General features: G+C 41.6%; 1 protein-coding gene across 1 annotated transcript in view; it reads left to right on the top strand.

The window, feature by feature from the left end:
• LOC109872061 (tensin-3) overlaps positions 1–16060 on the top strand; it is a 78851-nt gene that overhangs the window by 24797 nt on the left and 37994 nt on the right. The window contains exons 4-12 of the mRNA XM_020463155.2: positions 302–424; positions 2600–2664; positions 8666–8749; positions 9350–9462; positions 10466–10526; positions 12067–12142; positions 12338–12467; positions 12683–12748; positions 13275–13376. Coding sequence (XP_020318744.1) covers positions 302–424; positions 2600–2664; positions 8666–8749; positions 9350–9462; positions 10466–10526; positions 12067–12142; positions 12338–12467; positions 12683–12748; positions 13275–13376 — 820 coding nt within the window. The remainder of the gene's footprint in view (positions 1–301; positions 425–2599; positions 2665–8665; positions 8750–9349; positions 9463–10465; positions 10527–12066; positions 12143–12337; positions 12468–12682; positions 12749–13274; positions 13377–16060) is intronic.

The raw sequence follows: 16060 nt of genomic DNA, 5'->3' as shown, positions 1-16060 counted from the left end.
TACTGTGTATTAAAGGGCATTTCCTTGAATAACAGCCTTTTAAGATGTAATGTTGGTGCACAATTTCTACCTAAAATATCAAAGGGACGCCAAAGGCACTCGTTTTGTGGATGACCCATCCGTTTGAACAAATGTATCACTAGATAACCCTTTAATTCCGGAAGGCTATCTCTAGGATTTCTGGAGACTCTGCCCATGCTAATTAGATTAACATATATATTGTATAGAGGTTGAATAGACGAGCATCATCTGTTACAAAGTGCGTATGTCTATGTGTGACTTACCTTGTGTGTGTTTGCAGACTCTGGACACGGGCTGGCCTGACCTGCATGCTCCTCCTCTGGATAAGATCTGTACCATCTGTAAGGCCATGGAAAACTGGCTCAATGCTGACCCTCTACACGTGGTGGTCATACACTGCAGGGTGAGCAGCTTCCTCATCACCCTGTCATCGTCACCATTTCATTATCTCTCGTTCTTCTTCTGGCCTCATTTGTTTCACTTTGCGTTGACTTATCTATTCAAAGCTGATTTTTGGAACACATCCATCAAGACAGTGCAGGAGAGAGCACTGTGGCGACGATGTCCGCATGGGGATATCTGGCTAGCAGCAAAGATGGTTGCCTCTTCCTTTCTGCTAGCAGCTAGCTGGGAAGTAACCCAATGACTCTATAAAACCTATAAAACATAAACCTATGGTGGTTTTGTAGCAGTGGCTTCTTCCTTGCTGAGCAGCCTTTCAGGTCATGTCGATACAGGGGATTCGTTTTACTGTGGAAATAGATGCTTTTGTACCTGTTTCCTCCAGCATCTTCACAAGGTCCTTTGCTGTTGTTCTGGGATTGATTTGCACTTTTCGCACCAAAGTTCGTTCATCTCTAGGAGACAGAACACGTCTCCTTCATGAGCGGTATGACGGCTGCGTGGTCCCATGGTGTTTATACTTGCGTACTATTGTTTGTACAGATGAATGTGGTACCTTCAGGCATTTGGGAATTGCTCCCAAGGATGAACCAGACTTGTGGAGGTCTACAATTTGTTTTCTAAGGTATCAGCTGAATTCTTTTGATTTTCCCAAGATGCCAAAGAACTTGTGTTGTGCACAAAGTTGATGTCCTAACCGACTTGCCAAAACTATAGTTTGTTAACAAGAAATTTGTGGAGTGGTTGAAAATCAAGTAATTAATGACTCCAACCTAAGTGTATGTAAACTTCTGACTTCAACTGTAATAGAACATCTTTGCGGGAAGTGCACGGATCCCGTTAACATCCGGTGAAGCTGGAGCACGCCAAATTCAAATGACAAAATTGTAATATTAAACATTCATGAACGTACAAGTGTCCTACATCATTTAAAAGCTTAACTTCTTGTTAATCCAGCCACTTTGTCAGATTCCAAAAAGGCTTCACGGCGAAAGCATACCATGCGATTATCTGAGGACTGCGCCCCCACACCAAAATACTTTTCCAAACCTGCACAGGTATCACAAAAGTAATAAATAGTGATAAAATAAATCCCTTACCTTTGAAGATCTTCCTCTGTTTGCAATCACAAGGGTCCCAGCTACATAACAAATTGTCATTTTGTTTGGTAAAGTCCTTCTTTATATCCCAAAAATATCAGTTTAGTTGGCGTGCTTGATTCAGTAATCCACTCTTTCAACATGCATACCAACAAATCCAAAAAGTTACCAGTAAAGTACATCCAAACAAGTCAAACGATGTTTCTAATTAATCCTCAGGTACTCTAATATCTAAATAAATGACACAATTTACAACAGAGAATAGTATGTTCAGTAGGGAAGATAAATAAGGAAGAGCGCACACCTCATTCATGCGCTCAACAAGACTACATTTCTAATGAGAGACACTTTGGAAAAACTAGAACTACTCAATAATTGTTTTTAAAACAAGCCTGAAACCCTTTCTAAAGACTGTTAACATCTAGTGGAAGCCATAGGAACTGCAATCTGGGAGGAATTCCTTTGAATATCCCATAGACAATCATTGAAATGGACTGTGATCTCAAAAAAACTTTTTCCGGTTGGTTTTTCCTTGGGTTTTCACCTGCCGTATCAGTTCTGTTATTTTAACAGTTTTAGAAACTTCAAAGTCTTTTTTAAATGCATATCCTAGCTTCTGGACCTGAGTAACAGGCGATTTACTTTGGGCGTGTCATTCATCGTGTTTACTTTGGGCGTGTCACTGCCCCCTAGTCCTAAGAGGTTAGCAACTTAGCCAACAGGTTAGCTTTCCCTGCTAATGTTTTACCATTGTTTCACATGTTTATTGAAGTACCTTGTTTAACCGAACATTGTGAAATGCAGTGAAACGTGTCTAGGGTTCGAAGGACTTTCCACCGCGGTAGTGCAAATTTGTTTAAGTTTTAGCGGGAGCTACTTCTGTTTTGCGATGGGGTTCATGGGTATTTGTCATGGCTATTTGTTTGCTGAATAAACATTAGCTGTTTATTCAGAATGTTAATGCTTTTTAAAATGATTACGCAGTGGCAAAATATGACTTATCTTGTTACATTCTCAAAGTAATGTAGGCTAATGCTCTCTCTATCTTTCTTTCTCCTCTCTCTCTTGTATTTCAGGGTGGGAAAGGCCGAATTGGAGTGGTCATCTCATCATTTGTGCATTTCACCGACATATCTGCCAGGTAGGCTAACTGCTGCAACCAATGGCAGCTCCCATGGCTTTTCCTTCAATTAATTTATGTGACTTTGCTCAAATCCTTATATCCTCATCAACTACAACCACATCTCAGATAAACATAGACACAAGTATAATCTTTCACAGTGCCTGACCACTACTGGCCTACTCAGCCCTTTCACTGTGTCAGAGCATGAGTCAAACAATAGTTATGGATATAGGATCAAAGGAAAGCCATAAGTCATGAGTAACGCTTACAGTATTTACACACTCTAAATCAACATATACACACGAGACATTAATGATAACAGAGCGTAACACCATTTGTCATTTAGCACAAAGGTCAATGTAATTTTTCCTGAATGGACGTGGAAATTAATTTAGTAATGAAATGTGAGTTTCAGTAAGGCACTTGAGTTCAAAATCATTTCCCCTCAAGGACATGCAGTTCCTTTTGGATGAAGCTACACAAACGGAGATGAACGATATTAACACATGGTCATTTCCAGCCTGAAAGTCTATTCAGAAGAGCTGCAGCTAGGGTAATACCTAAAGTCATCAACTGACAGCACACATTAAGGCAGAAAGCGGGTTATAAGGTCAAGGGAAGTGTTGTGTGTGTTTGTGTGTGTGTGTGTGTGTGTGTGTGTGTGTGTGTGTGTGTGTGTGTGTGTGTGTGTGTGTGTGTGTGTGTGTGTGTGTGTGTGTGTGTGTGTGTGTGTGTGTGTGTGTGCATGCTTGCATATGTACGTGCATGTGTGTGTGCTTTCGTGTCAGAGAGAAACAGAATATACATTCAGGACCCAAATTACTGACACTCTTGATAAGGAGGAGCAAAAGAGACAGTATGAATTAAATAATACAAATACTATATTGAAAATGGGCTAATTCTATTATGTTATACTAATACAATTGATCAGAGATCAGAGGGTTTAACAAGTAATAAAAAATCTAAAAAAGGATAAGGGTCAAAATAATTGGCACCCCTGTTTTCAAAACTTGAGCACCCTCCCAATGTGAGGATAATGACAATGAGCTTTTTTCTAAAATGTTTTATGAGAGAACATATTGAGAACATATTGGGAGGGATCTTAGACCATTCCTCCATACAGAATCCTTCCAGATGATGTGTTTATGGACTGCCCTCTTCAATTCAAACCATAGGTTTTCAATGGGGTTCAAGCCAGGAGACTGGGATGGCCATTGAATTTTTACAATTTTGTGGTCAATAAACCATTTCTTTGTGTATTTGATGTGCGCTTGGGGTTATTGTCTTGCTGGAAGATCCACCTGTGGTCAAGTTTCAGCCTCCTGGCAGAGGCAACCAGGTTTTTGGCTAAAATGTCCTGGTAATTAGGTAAAGTTCATGACCTTAACAAGGGCCCCAGAACCAGTGGAAGAAAAATAGCCCTATAACTTCAAAGATCCACCACTATATTTAAGAGTAAGTATGAGGTACTTTTCTACACATGCTTCCATTTTTGACGCCACTGGTGTGAGTGGCCAAAGAGCTATATTTGCATGTCATCAGAACATAGCACCGCCTACAGTTTGCTAAATGGCATTGGCACCTGATTGGAAACAGAGGTGTCATGCCCATAGGGGGCACAGAGGCACATGTCACTCAGATTTGTCCCGTTTAAAACTATAACTGCCAAAGAAGTCATTTTTATTACTCTCCCATTTTTTTAAAGTCATGCCACCCTCTGTCCTTGACTTTTCCTAAATAAGTCTATATAAGACACTGTCGTTGTTAGAATATTAATACCACAAACAGAACTGGAGTTACAACCAGTTTTAGTAGGGTATGTCGTTTTTTTATGGTTTTCCCTGTTGCCCCTCCTTCTCCCAACTGTAGGGCTCTGCTCCTTCTTTGACAGTTGAAAGTGCAATGCCCAGCTGAAAATCACCCTTATAATTTCCTCGAAACTGAACCAAAACTATACCAAAACTATATCCACACATATAACAACAAATTAAATAAATGATGTAAAGTCTGATGGGGAGAAAGGGGGAGAATGGGTGAGTTGATCATAGAAATCGAACAATGCAAATGTATGTAATCCCCAACTGTGAATGAAGAACAGGGCAGGCCCTTCTATTGTTTTGATCCATTATAATTCTAATCTTAAAATGTAATGTACCCTGTATCAGTCCACAGAATCAAAGCATCTTATTAGGCTACTCTGGCCTACTTGGAATAGGCTACACAGTGAGAGCGTGCGTAATTGTACGTGCAGAACAGCTTTTAATGTCTGGGAAAATATCCACATTGGGCAGCAGGTGAGCGAGTTTCGGAGAATGTGGTGATGAGGCTTGCGCAACCTTTCGTTGGCAAGGGGAGAAATGTCACCATGGACAATTTATTCACTTCACTGTCATTGGCGAACAAGTTGCTTGAAAAGAAAACAAGTCTGGCCGGCACCATGGACAAAGTGAGAAGGGAGCTCGCTCTGCGCAAAATAAGGCACCGGCACAGCCATCATGCAACAGGGCTGAAGAATGAAAAAAAGACAGGACACAATAAAGAGAAAACTGGAGATTATTACACAATACAACCAAACAAAGGTACACTCTTAGAAAAAAAGGTGCTATCTAGAACCTAAAAGGATTCTATTGCTGTCCACGGGAGATCCCTTAGAAGAACCGTTTTTGGTTCCAGAACCCTTTCCACAGAGGGTTCTACATGGAACCTTAAAGGGTTCTCCTATGGGGACAGCCGAATAACCCTTATGGAAGCATTTTTTCAAAGAGTATATGTCAAAGTGTGTCAAGCAAGTGAAAGTTGAAATTGTGTCTTCTGTTAGGACAAGGGATAACAGCTAAATGAAATCCATTGCGTGAAGACGCACACAAGCAAAAGCTGACAATAATTTACTTGTTTTGAATGCTGTTGCCGTGGAAATTCGTACACAGGGACACTCAAAGTCAATCTTAAATGAATCATTGTTTATTAACAGTGAACTGGAGAGACTCCAACAAAATGCATGCACCATGGTGAACGTCTGTCAGGAGATCTAACAGGGCAGTCCCGTTAGTTCCCTTATATATTGACAAGCTATATTTGCATGATTTAGCTTATTCATCATTCACAATTAATGTTTGCTTCATATATGTAACGACCAATACTGGGTCATGTACAGTATGTGACAGACCAATACCTCATAAGGCTTGCTCTCTCTAAGCTGAGACCTTGAAACTGAGATATCCCTTTCTCTAAACAAGGTTCTGGACGCACTGCCAAATTGGAGATTCTGATAGTGAGGACTCGTTCGATCAGTCACTTGCATGAACACATAAATTGGTTTATAGAGACGCACAAACAGAACACATATATTGGTTTATAGAGACGCACAAACAGAACACTGAAATGGGTTAATAGAAAAGCACAAACATAAACATTTCCAAAACACTGTCATTGTTTTTAGAATTTTACAGAAATAAGTAAATAAGTATTCAGACCCTTTACTCAGTACTTTGTTGAAGCACCTTTGGCAGCGATTACAGCCTCGAGTCTTCTTGGGTATGACCTTACAAGCTTGGCGCACCTGTATTTGGGGAGTTTCTCCCATTCTTCTTTGCAGATCCTCTCAAGCTCTGTCAGGTTGGATGGGGAGCATCGCTACACAGCTATTTTCAAGTCTCTCCAGGGATGTTCAATCAGGTTCAAGTCCGGGCTCTGGCTGGGCCACTCAAGGACATTCAGAGACTTGTCCCGAAGCCAATCCTGCATTGACTTGGCTGTGTTCTAAGGGTCGTTGCCCTGTTGGAAGGTGAACCTTCGTCCCCTGTCGGAGGTCTTGAGCGTTCTGGAGCAAGTTTTCATCAAGGATCTCTCTGTACTTTGCTCCGTTCATCTTTCCCTCAATTCTGACTAGTCTCCCTGTCCCTGCTGCTAACAAAAGTCTCTACAGCATGATACTGCCACCACCATGCCTCACCATAGGGATGGTATTGGCCAGGTGATGAGCGGTGCCTGGTTTCCTTCAGACGTGATGCTTGGCATTCAGGCCAAAGAGTTCAATCTTGGTTTCGTCAGACCAGATAATATTTTGGCAAACTCCAAGCAGTTGTCTTGTAGCTTTTACTGAGGAGTGGCTACTTTCTTTCCACTCTACCATAAAGACCTGATTGGTGGAGTGCTGCAGAGATGGTTGTCCTTCTGGAAGGTTCTCCCATCTCCACAGAGGAACTCTGGAGCTCTGTCAGAGTGACCATTGGGTTCTTGGTCACCTCCCTGACCAAGGCCCTTCGCCCCCGATTGCTTAGTTTGGCCGGGCGGCAAACTCTAGGAAGAGTCTTGGTTGTTTCAAACTTCTTCCATTTGAGAATGATGGAGGTCACTGTGTTCGTGGGGACCTTCAATGCTGCCTTGACACAACCCTGTCTTGGAGTTCTACAGACAATTCCTTCGACCTTATGGCTTGGTTTTTGCTCTGACATGCACTGTCATCTGTGAAACCTTATATAGACAGGTGTGCACCTTTCCAAATCATGTACATTCAATTGAATTTACCACAGGTGGAATCCAATCAAGTTGTAGAAGAATCTCATGGATGATCAATGGAAACAGGATGCACCTGAGTTCAATTTCGAGTTTCATAGCAAAGGGTTTAATTTTAATACATTTCCCCAGAAAATCTAAAAACCTGCTTTTGCTTTGTCATTACTATTGCAACAACACATCATCAGTAGGGTAAAACTAACCTGTCTCACGACGGTCTACCATTTTGGGGTAGTGTGTGTAGATTGATGTAGATTGATATCAATTTTAGAATAAGGCTGTAACGTAAAAAAAAAATTGGAAAAGGTGAAGGGGTCTGAATACTTTCTGAATGCATCATTGCTTTTGTGCTGAGATTTACTATTCATCAAGGCCACTTATAATAATGTTTAGGCTACAGATGTTGTCATCATTTGAAAGTTTTTTAGGCTGGGGTATTCTTTTATTGTTGTTGTTATAAAAAAATAGCTGTTACCATGTTTCAAAACGTATTGGAAACATTTTTGTGTTTTTTAATGTTTTTTGGTTTTTGCATATAGCGTAGAGTAACATTAACCAATGAAAATGCTAATGTGCTTTTGAAAATAATTGTATTCAAATGTTACCAAAGGCATTCTTAAAGACAACCAAATTGTTATTTTTGCAATAGTATATATATATGAAATGTATTAATTACACTGCTAGAATGTTGCAGTCAGAATGACTTGAAGGCGGTTCCAGCGTTTCTAGTGTTAAAAAAAACTAGAAAATGATTATAATAAAACATTTGCTTGTGTTTATCTCTGTAATACTACTAGCCTCAATTTATGAAGTTTGCTTTAGCTAGCCTAGATAGGTTCCCAATCTCCCACCCTCATAACTACCTAAACTATTTCAGACTATCAATCAGGTTGGAGTAGTTAGCTTGATGATGCAGAGATGCAGGTTATTAAAAAAAAGAGGTATTATTAGAGATGCAGAAAAATATACATTTTTTTTTACATAGAGTTAAACACAATGATTATGGCTCTAGATTGTAGGAAAAAGCTGTGTCAGGCGTTTGAAAAAGTATAAATTCTCCAACTTATGGATGGGGGCCTGGCCCCCCTATGGACCAACCCCCAGCCATCCTCACATACTTTGTGCCCCCTCAGATTTTTGGGGTGCATGATGCCCTGATTAGAAACCTGTGGTTTCAATTGAACAGGGCAGTCCATAGGGGCAGACGAAGGATATCAAGGATTTGGAAAGGTTATTTTATGGAGGAACGGTCCCTCTAAATGTGTTGAATATTTGCAAATGTTTGTTTACAGTGTGTCACTCCACTCAGTCAGCCAGGAGGGTTTCTGGTAATACTCAGATGACTTACGCTCAGTTCAGTTTAACTCACTCTTATTTAAATGTAAAGCTCTTATCTACAGCTTACTTACCATGATTGTCATGCTTACCCTGTCAGTGTTTAAGCCCAAACAGGAGGGTAACTCAGTGTTTAAGCCTAAATCATGTCTGTGTCTGTCTTGCATAGTGCTGATCAGGCCCTGGACCGCTTTGCAATGAGGAAGTACTACGACGACAAGGTCTCAGCATTAATGACACCCTCTCAGAAAAGGTAAGACCTCTTCTCGGGCATAATATGAATCTACTCTTTTAGAATTGAGAGAATGCCCATTGTGTGATAAGGATGGTGAGGTAAAGGTGTTTTCCCACACCCAACACACACACACACCCACACACATATCCCTCTCCGCCCACCTTAGGGCAAGTTCAGGTCCCTGTCCCACCTGAGCCAATAGAAAACCTTTTGCGTGTCTTGGTCTTGTTAATTCATTCCCATAGAAAAGGGCCCGTGATAATCATGCCATTGTGAGTAATTGAAACAGAATGGGATCCCGTGGTGACCTGGTGTAATCTTATCCTGCTGCATCACACTGAATCACTGTGACTCAGTCATACCCTGGGCGCCTTTGTAAGAATGTCCCCATCACAAACACACAACCTCAATGGATCTTCAGAAAAGCAACATTCCTATGCGTGCTACAGTATCTCTGTTATACTTGTCATGGTTGGACCCAGCCATTGATGTAATTGTTGTAAATGATCTGTTGTTGTTTACTTTAACCTACAGTATATGCAGAGGGGTTTAGCTATTGAGGATCCTCTTGCTAGCTATTGTGTGGATTACTGTATCTCTACTATTCTGCCATGCCAGGTACGTTTGGATCCTGAACAGTCTCCTGAGTGGGTCGATGAAAATCAACGCCTCTCCACTGTTCTTGCATTGCATCATTCTACGTGGGATACCAAACTTTGACACTGCAGGAGGTAACTTACTACCTGCTTTTGTTCACATATCGGCCCACTTGAGAAGCTAGAAGTCTGACAAATAACTACCAATAAAATCCCTATGTGCTTATCTAGAAAGAAATGGGCATTTTTGAAAGCTTGCATGCTAAATGAACCTGTCCTTTCCCTCGGACTGACACATGTGTATGCACGCACATGCACATACATGAACACGCACCACAGAATAACTTTTTTTTTTTGTCTGCCAATAACATGGAGAATTTCTTTGTTGATTTCACTTTGAATTTACGTTAGTTGACAATTCAACCAAATGTAAATAAAAACTAGACGTTGAAATGACTTCTGTGCCCAGTGGGTGGTTTTTTGCAAGGTGGCAAATAAAACAACCAAATAAATCAACCTCTGATTTCTTGTCATTAAGCTGGAGAAATTTGTGAAGGGCAGCTATGTTAGCTTGGTCACCGGGTCTGATTGGTAAATAAAGCTGTGTGTCATCCGCAAAGCAGTGAAACTGAATGTTATATCTGTTTGGGCTTCTTGCAGTCAATTTGCAGTCTATAAATATTTTTTTTATAATGTTCCTGCCCCCCAACCATCCGCTCAAGAATAAATTGGAACTTGGCTGAATCTAGTGCATGATACCTGCCATAGTGAATAGGTGCTGGGGAAGATACTGAACCCCCGATGCTTACTGAGAAACGTACGCCACATAGATATGACCTGAACAAGGATGTTGTGATAATTAGTATCAAACTGAGATCCAAAATAACTAGAATGGAGCATTCACCATTCATCTGTAATAGCCCACAAGATGCTTGAGGGAAAGTTTTTATGCCATTTTGTTAGCACGTATTGTGAATTGAAACCTACCTGAATCAATGCTTGATAATACACACATCTTACGATGCAGTTTATTGATGTGAATAATATTCAAAGAATTTTTGTTCCACACTTTTGCCACAACAAAATTGATCTCGCAGTACTATATTTCTCTTCTCATAATACAATCATTTTTCCCCAGTGTGTCGGCCATACCTGAAAGTCTACCAGGGAATGCAAGCTGTCTACTCCTCAGGGGTCTAGTAAGCACTCGTTTAAGTTTCCAATTTTGTTTGACAATAAGTGACACATTTTCTTTTTTAATAACAATTTGTTGTTCTAATTTGCCCGCTCTCTGTGACTGTCACTGAGGGAGTTAGACTCTGGCTATACACCGTCACTTTTGCCCATGATTCGTGACTGGGCTAAAGTGGAGATGGCAGGAGTGGACTACGTACATGGGGCAGTACTCTGCGCCGCCCGGTCATATTGGGTGCGTTCCTCTGCCCAGGCGTTTCTGACGCATTCCAGATCTTACAACGCCTGGATAGACAAGTATCAGCTAACCACATCATATGTTATAGCAATCTGGTGCTTGACGGCACAGTCGATGACGTGGCACGCAACCTTTGGTTTACGCATGCAACGTCTGAGCAGGGGAAGGCAACCTATGTCAACAAGGCAGCATGGTGCATCATTCAGAAATACACGTCTTTTCCATAAGACGTGCACACATTTTTATAATAGATTTCCTTTGGAATGCAGCAGATGAAGCACGTGTGCGTTTTTATCAAGACTAAACACAACTTTGGCATATGAATACTCAGAATCAGTCATTACTCCAGGTGCTTGACATACGTCAGTTTGGATTGAGCCGACTTTGGCTTTGAACGGGGAGCCCGGCTCGCGCCGGGAGGCAGCCCTGTCTCAAAACAATGCAACCACTTTTCACCTGGTGCAAGTGTCCGGTCTGGAGTGTGGCGTCACGAGCTCTGCTGATCGGTTACTACGTAGCAACCACAGGAGGTCGTGGCACCTTAGTTGGGGAGGACGGGCTCGTGGTAATGACTGGAGCGGTATCAGTGGAATGGCATCAAATACAGAAAACATATGGTTTTCATGTGTTTGATGCTATCCCATTCGCTCTGTTCCAGCCATTATTATCAGCAGCCTCCACTGGTAGGAACCTAGCGGTGCCAAAAGCCCTGGTCTCAAGAACGGCCAACCTCAAAAAAATGTAGACGGACGTTTTGGGCTCTAAAATGTGATAATTATGATCAAGTTTAATCCCCACAGCGAATTATTTAAAAGTTTGCTACAAATCAAGATATATTTCATTAAATAGTGTTCCCTTCTGACTACTATATTTGTCATCACGCAGGACCACATGTTGAGATAGACCGATCACTCATGCACACGCTTCTTGGCTGTTTATGTCCAAGTCTTCCGGTATTGATGCCGACGTCATCTAGCAGTGTTGGGTTAACTCTCTCAGGCAGGATGAAAATGACTATAATGTTGATCCTTTGTTAGTTACGGCCATTTTCACCATGATCTTTAGCAATTTCTGGGTGCCATTCAGCCTCATTCAACAATATGGCGAGCTTCAAATTCAAATACTTCCGCCTTCATGAGCCATTGGGAGTTTTCCATTGAAATACGTGGATAACGTTAGCGCTATCACTATCTACTGGTTTTAATGTCTATGGTGCAAACTCTGTCCACCTGGGCCATCTGACCACCAGGGAAACCTGGCCATCATAGCATGTTCTCTCTGATTGGTTGTTTGTCTCTATTACCCAGTCACATTGGGCCTGGACACAGAGACAGGATATGTATCAGTCTGGAACCTGCTCAGATGTTAAAGGGAGACATCATGGTAAGAATAACGTCTCATAGCATCACATAACATATCCTACAGAATGTACTGGGTATACCATACAAGAAGAAAGATACAAGTTATGACCGATTAGACTTACACACATAAAATAGTGAGAACGTTTTTTTTTGTAAGGTCACATGAACACACACACAAACAGCTGTTACAACAGCCAGTCTTTCTATGTTCCTGCAGGTGAAGTGTTACCATAAGAGTGATGCCACTTTGGAGCGCGAGGCGATCTTCCGGCTCCAGTTCCACACAGGAGCAGTGCAGGGCTACAACCTGGTGTTCGAGAAAGAAGACATGGAGACTGCCAATAAAGGTCTTCACACATTGCCGTCACAGGATAAAAAAAAAAAAATGCTGGACTTCCTTTGGGTTTGGCTCACTCATTAGTAAAAACCAATCATGTGTTCCCATAGACTGTAATGTATTATGGCTTCCTGGGAGAATCTCAGTCATAGGCAGAATCATTCATCTTTCCGAGGCATTCCAATGCAGCCACACTCACTCCATTCCTTTGTGTTTCCTCTGCAGATCACAGATTTCTGGCTTACGGGAAAGTGGAGCTGGTGTTCTCTGAGGGCCCGGAGAAAATCCCAGGTATTTTTCTAAAGTCCTGTAACTCAGTTAGAAAAGCAGGAGGGTTTGAAAACCTCCAGACACATGGTCCTTTCACCACCCAGCTTCCCCCCTCGATCACCCCTCTTTTCCCCCTCGACCCCCTGCTGAGATGAGGATGTGGAAATCCGTAGAGGGGAAATGTAGTGTGAAGTGTGTGCTGACAGAGAGGTAAAGGAGCACAGCATGCCCTTCCTCCCAGCCCCACAGGAGGGAGCGTGTGTGTTGTGTGTGTCTTTGTGTGCATATATGGGCTCTAAACAACTCATAAAATGTAACATTCCTTCAACTCTTAGTTGCAAGATGAAAACACTCTGGCCACAAATCACTTACAGAAAATAAACAAAAATGGCTTCTGTCCGCAGAAAGTTTAAATCTAGAAGAATGTCCCACTGATCCCTTGTTGTTGATTGAACCCTACAAGAATGTCCCACTTATTCCTTGATGTTGATTGGACCAAATAAGAGTGTCACACAATGATTCCTTGCTTTTAAATGGTATCCTTTAGGTGCAGAGCGCTGGCAGAACGGGGCAGACATAAGTGTGGACTACAACACAGCCGACCCTCTGACACGATGGGACTCTTACCAGAACATAATTGACGCGGAAGGTAACAGCATTCACTTGGACTTACTTCTCCTCATTACAATGTGAAACATAAAACTTCCAGTCACTCTGCATTAATATCATATTGTCCACCATAACTAACAACCAAGTTCATCAAGATAAACCAAGCAATATCTGTGGATCATGCACTTACATTGACCAATAGTGCCAGGAGTTTTATCTGACCGCATTACTTGATGAGTAAAATCTCTGGGCCATATCTAGGCTGTCTCTGTCAGGAACAACTCTCGATCCTAGCTACATGCTACATTTTTAACAACACAGGTCCATGTACACCCATTAAAACCAACCAAATCTGGGTCAGTCAATGTCTGCTTTCTAAATGAATGGAGATCCTTCCTTAGAGGGCCAAGTGACAACTACAGTATTTTTGTCAATGCAGAGCTTCTAGCGAGACAGATCTCACAGCAACCCTGTAAATCTCATGTTAGACTCAGTACTGCAGAGCAATGATAGATTTTGGGGTGCGTTTGTAAATTCCCTCTGGCCGTCTACTCTGATTTCCGAGCACTCTCGTCTGTGTGCCAGAGCGCAGAATAACTGGTGAATTTACGATCGCTTAACACCAGTTGAATATGGCCGATGTCAGTAAACATTGGTAAGAAAGCGTAATTAAAATGTTGCCAGCAGTATAGTTAGTCCCCAATGCTCTGGATAAAATGAAAACAGCCTAACCAGCTTTGTAAGGGAGAGTAAAATGTTCAGAGTGAGCTGTTATCTCATTTGTGTCTGGAAGTAGGTAGCAAGCTTGCCAACGTTAGCCAGTTAGCGTGGGTGATTGACTGCCTGTTGTTAGGGGCGTGTTCGTGAATTCAAATTGGAGTTCCAGAGTGCGCTCCTAGTGCTCTCTGGGGGTTTGTAAATTCAGAGTGTTGTCAGATTGTCCGTTGGTAAATTCAGAGCGCACACTGTTGAAATTCATCAGTTATTCTGCACTCTGGCACATTCAGACGAGAGTGCTCCGAAATCAGAGTAGATAGCCAGAGTGAATTTAGGAACACACCCATTACCATTAGGTAAAACCATTAACGTAGTCAGTCTCCACCGGCTTGGTTTATGTGTCTTTACTTGTACCAGGGCAATTCTTATGGAAACATTCTTTATTTACAATGGTAAACAGAGGAAATGAGAGATAGTATCTTTCCCTTGGTGTACCAAATGCAGAAGATTCAAATCAAACTTTATTTGTCACATTCGCGGAATACAACAGGTGTAGTAGACCTTACCTTGAAATGCTTAACCCTCCTGCTGTGTTCTGGTCGAATTGGACCAATTCACAAAACATAGTTCATTTAATCAGATTGTCATAAGGTTCCATGACTTTGTCCACAAAGGGCATCTGAACACACAAGATACATGTTGATGATTTTCATAACATTTAGTGTGTTTTATTAAACCTGTGGTGTTCCCAGTCTAAAATGACCGGTCATTAGAAATGAATGGGTGAGTCTATAATTAGTGTATAAAATTGAGTTCAGGCACATGCCCATCCATCAGATGGACACACTTCCTCTCCCAGACCCCCACATGCATGTGTGTTTGAGCACACAGACACACACACACACACACACACACCTCACTCCCCTTCTTGGCTTCCATGACAACCCCCACAGGAACCTTTCTGCAATAGAATCTTTCCTCCACGGGAACCACACCTGTTGGCATTCTCACAAACAATCACAACATTGTTTCAATAACATATAGAACTTTTCTTGCAGTTCAGGTACATAAAGCTTTTTTGAGGCCTTGCTCACAATTAATTCTGTGGCAGCACAATGACCAAACGATATACTGTATGTGAGGCTCTTGATCATATCTTTGATCATGACAGTGGTGAGGAGGAGAGTCCTTGTTAAACTTTGACACAAAGTAGTCTGTGATAAATAGCATTTGTTATAGTCAAAATAATCCAACATTGTGCTTTTTTTTAACTCAAAATGAGTTTTATGAGCTCAGGTCAATGAGGCCTTCAGGCCATAAAGAGCTAATAGAAGTTCAAAACTTGTAATGTTCACAATAACTTAAGTTGATAAAAAAAAGATCTAACACAACATTAGGTGATAATATATATATTATTATGGATTTATAATCAGCTATAATGGGGAGGTCATTTTGGATCGGGACACAACATGCAACGAACACAACAGGAGGGTTAATTACAAGCCTTTAACCTACAGTGCAGTTCAAGAAAGAGTTAAGAAAATATTTACCAAATAAAATAAAATAAAAATTTATAAAATAGTAACACAATAAATAACAATAACGAGGCTATATACCAAGTCAATGTGCAGGGTTACAGGTTAGTCGAGGTCATTTGTAAATGTAGGTAGGGGTGAAGTGACTATGGGCGGGGCGGGTCAATGTAAATAGTCCGGGTTGCCATTTGATTAATTGTTCAGCAGTCTTCTGGCTTGGGGGTAGAAGCTGTTAAGGAGCCTTTTTGTCCTAGACTTGGCGCTCCAGTACCGCTTGCCGTGTGGTAACAGAGAGAACAGTCTATGACTTGTGTGACTGGAGTCTAAATTTTTTTGGGGCTTTCCTCTGACAATATATAGGTCCTGGATGGCAGGAAGCTTGGCCCCAGTGATGTATTAGGCTGTACGCACTACCCTCTAGCGCCTTCTGGTCAGATGCCGAGCAGTTGCCATACCAGGTGGTGATTCAACC

This window comes from Oncorhynchus kisutch, linkage group LG27 (genome assembly GCF_002021735.2).
Source record: "Oncorhynchus kisutch isolate 150728-3 linkage group LG27, Okis_V2, whole genome shotgun sequence".
Classification (NCBI taxonomy): domain Eukaryota; kingdom Metazoa; phylum Chordata; class Actinopteri; order Salmoniformes; family Salmonidae; genus Oncorhynchus; species Oncorhynchus kisutch.
The sequence above is the reverse complement of the archived record's forward strand: the minus strand, read 5'-3'. Positions and strand labels throughout refer to the sequence as shown.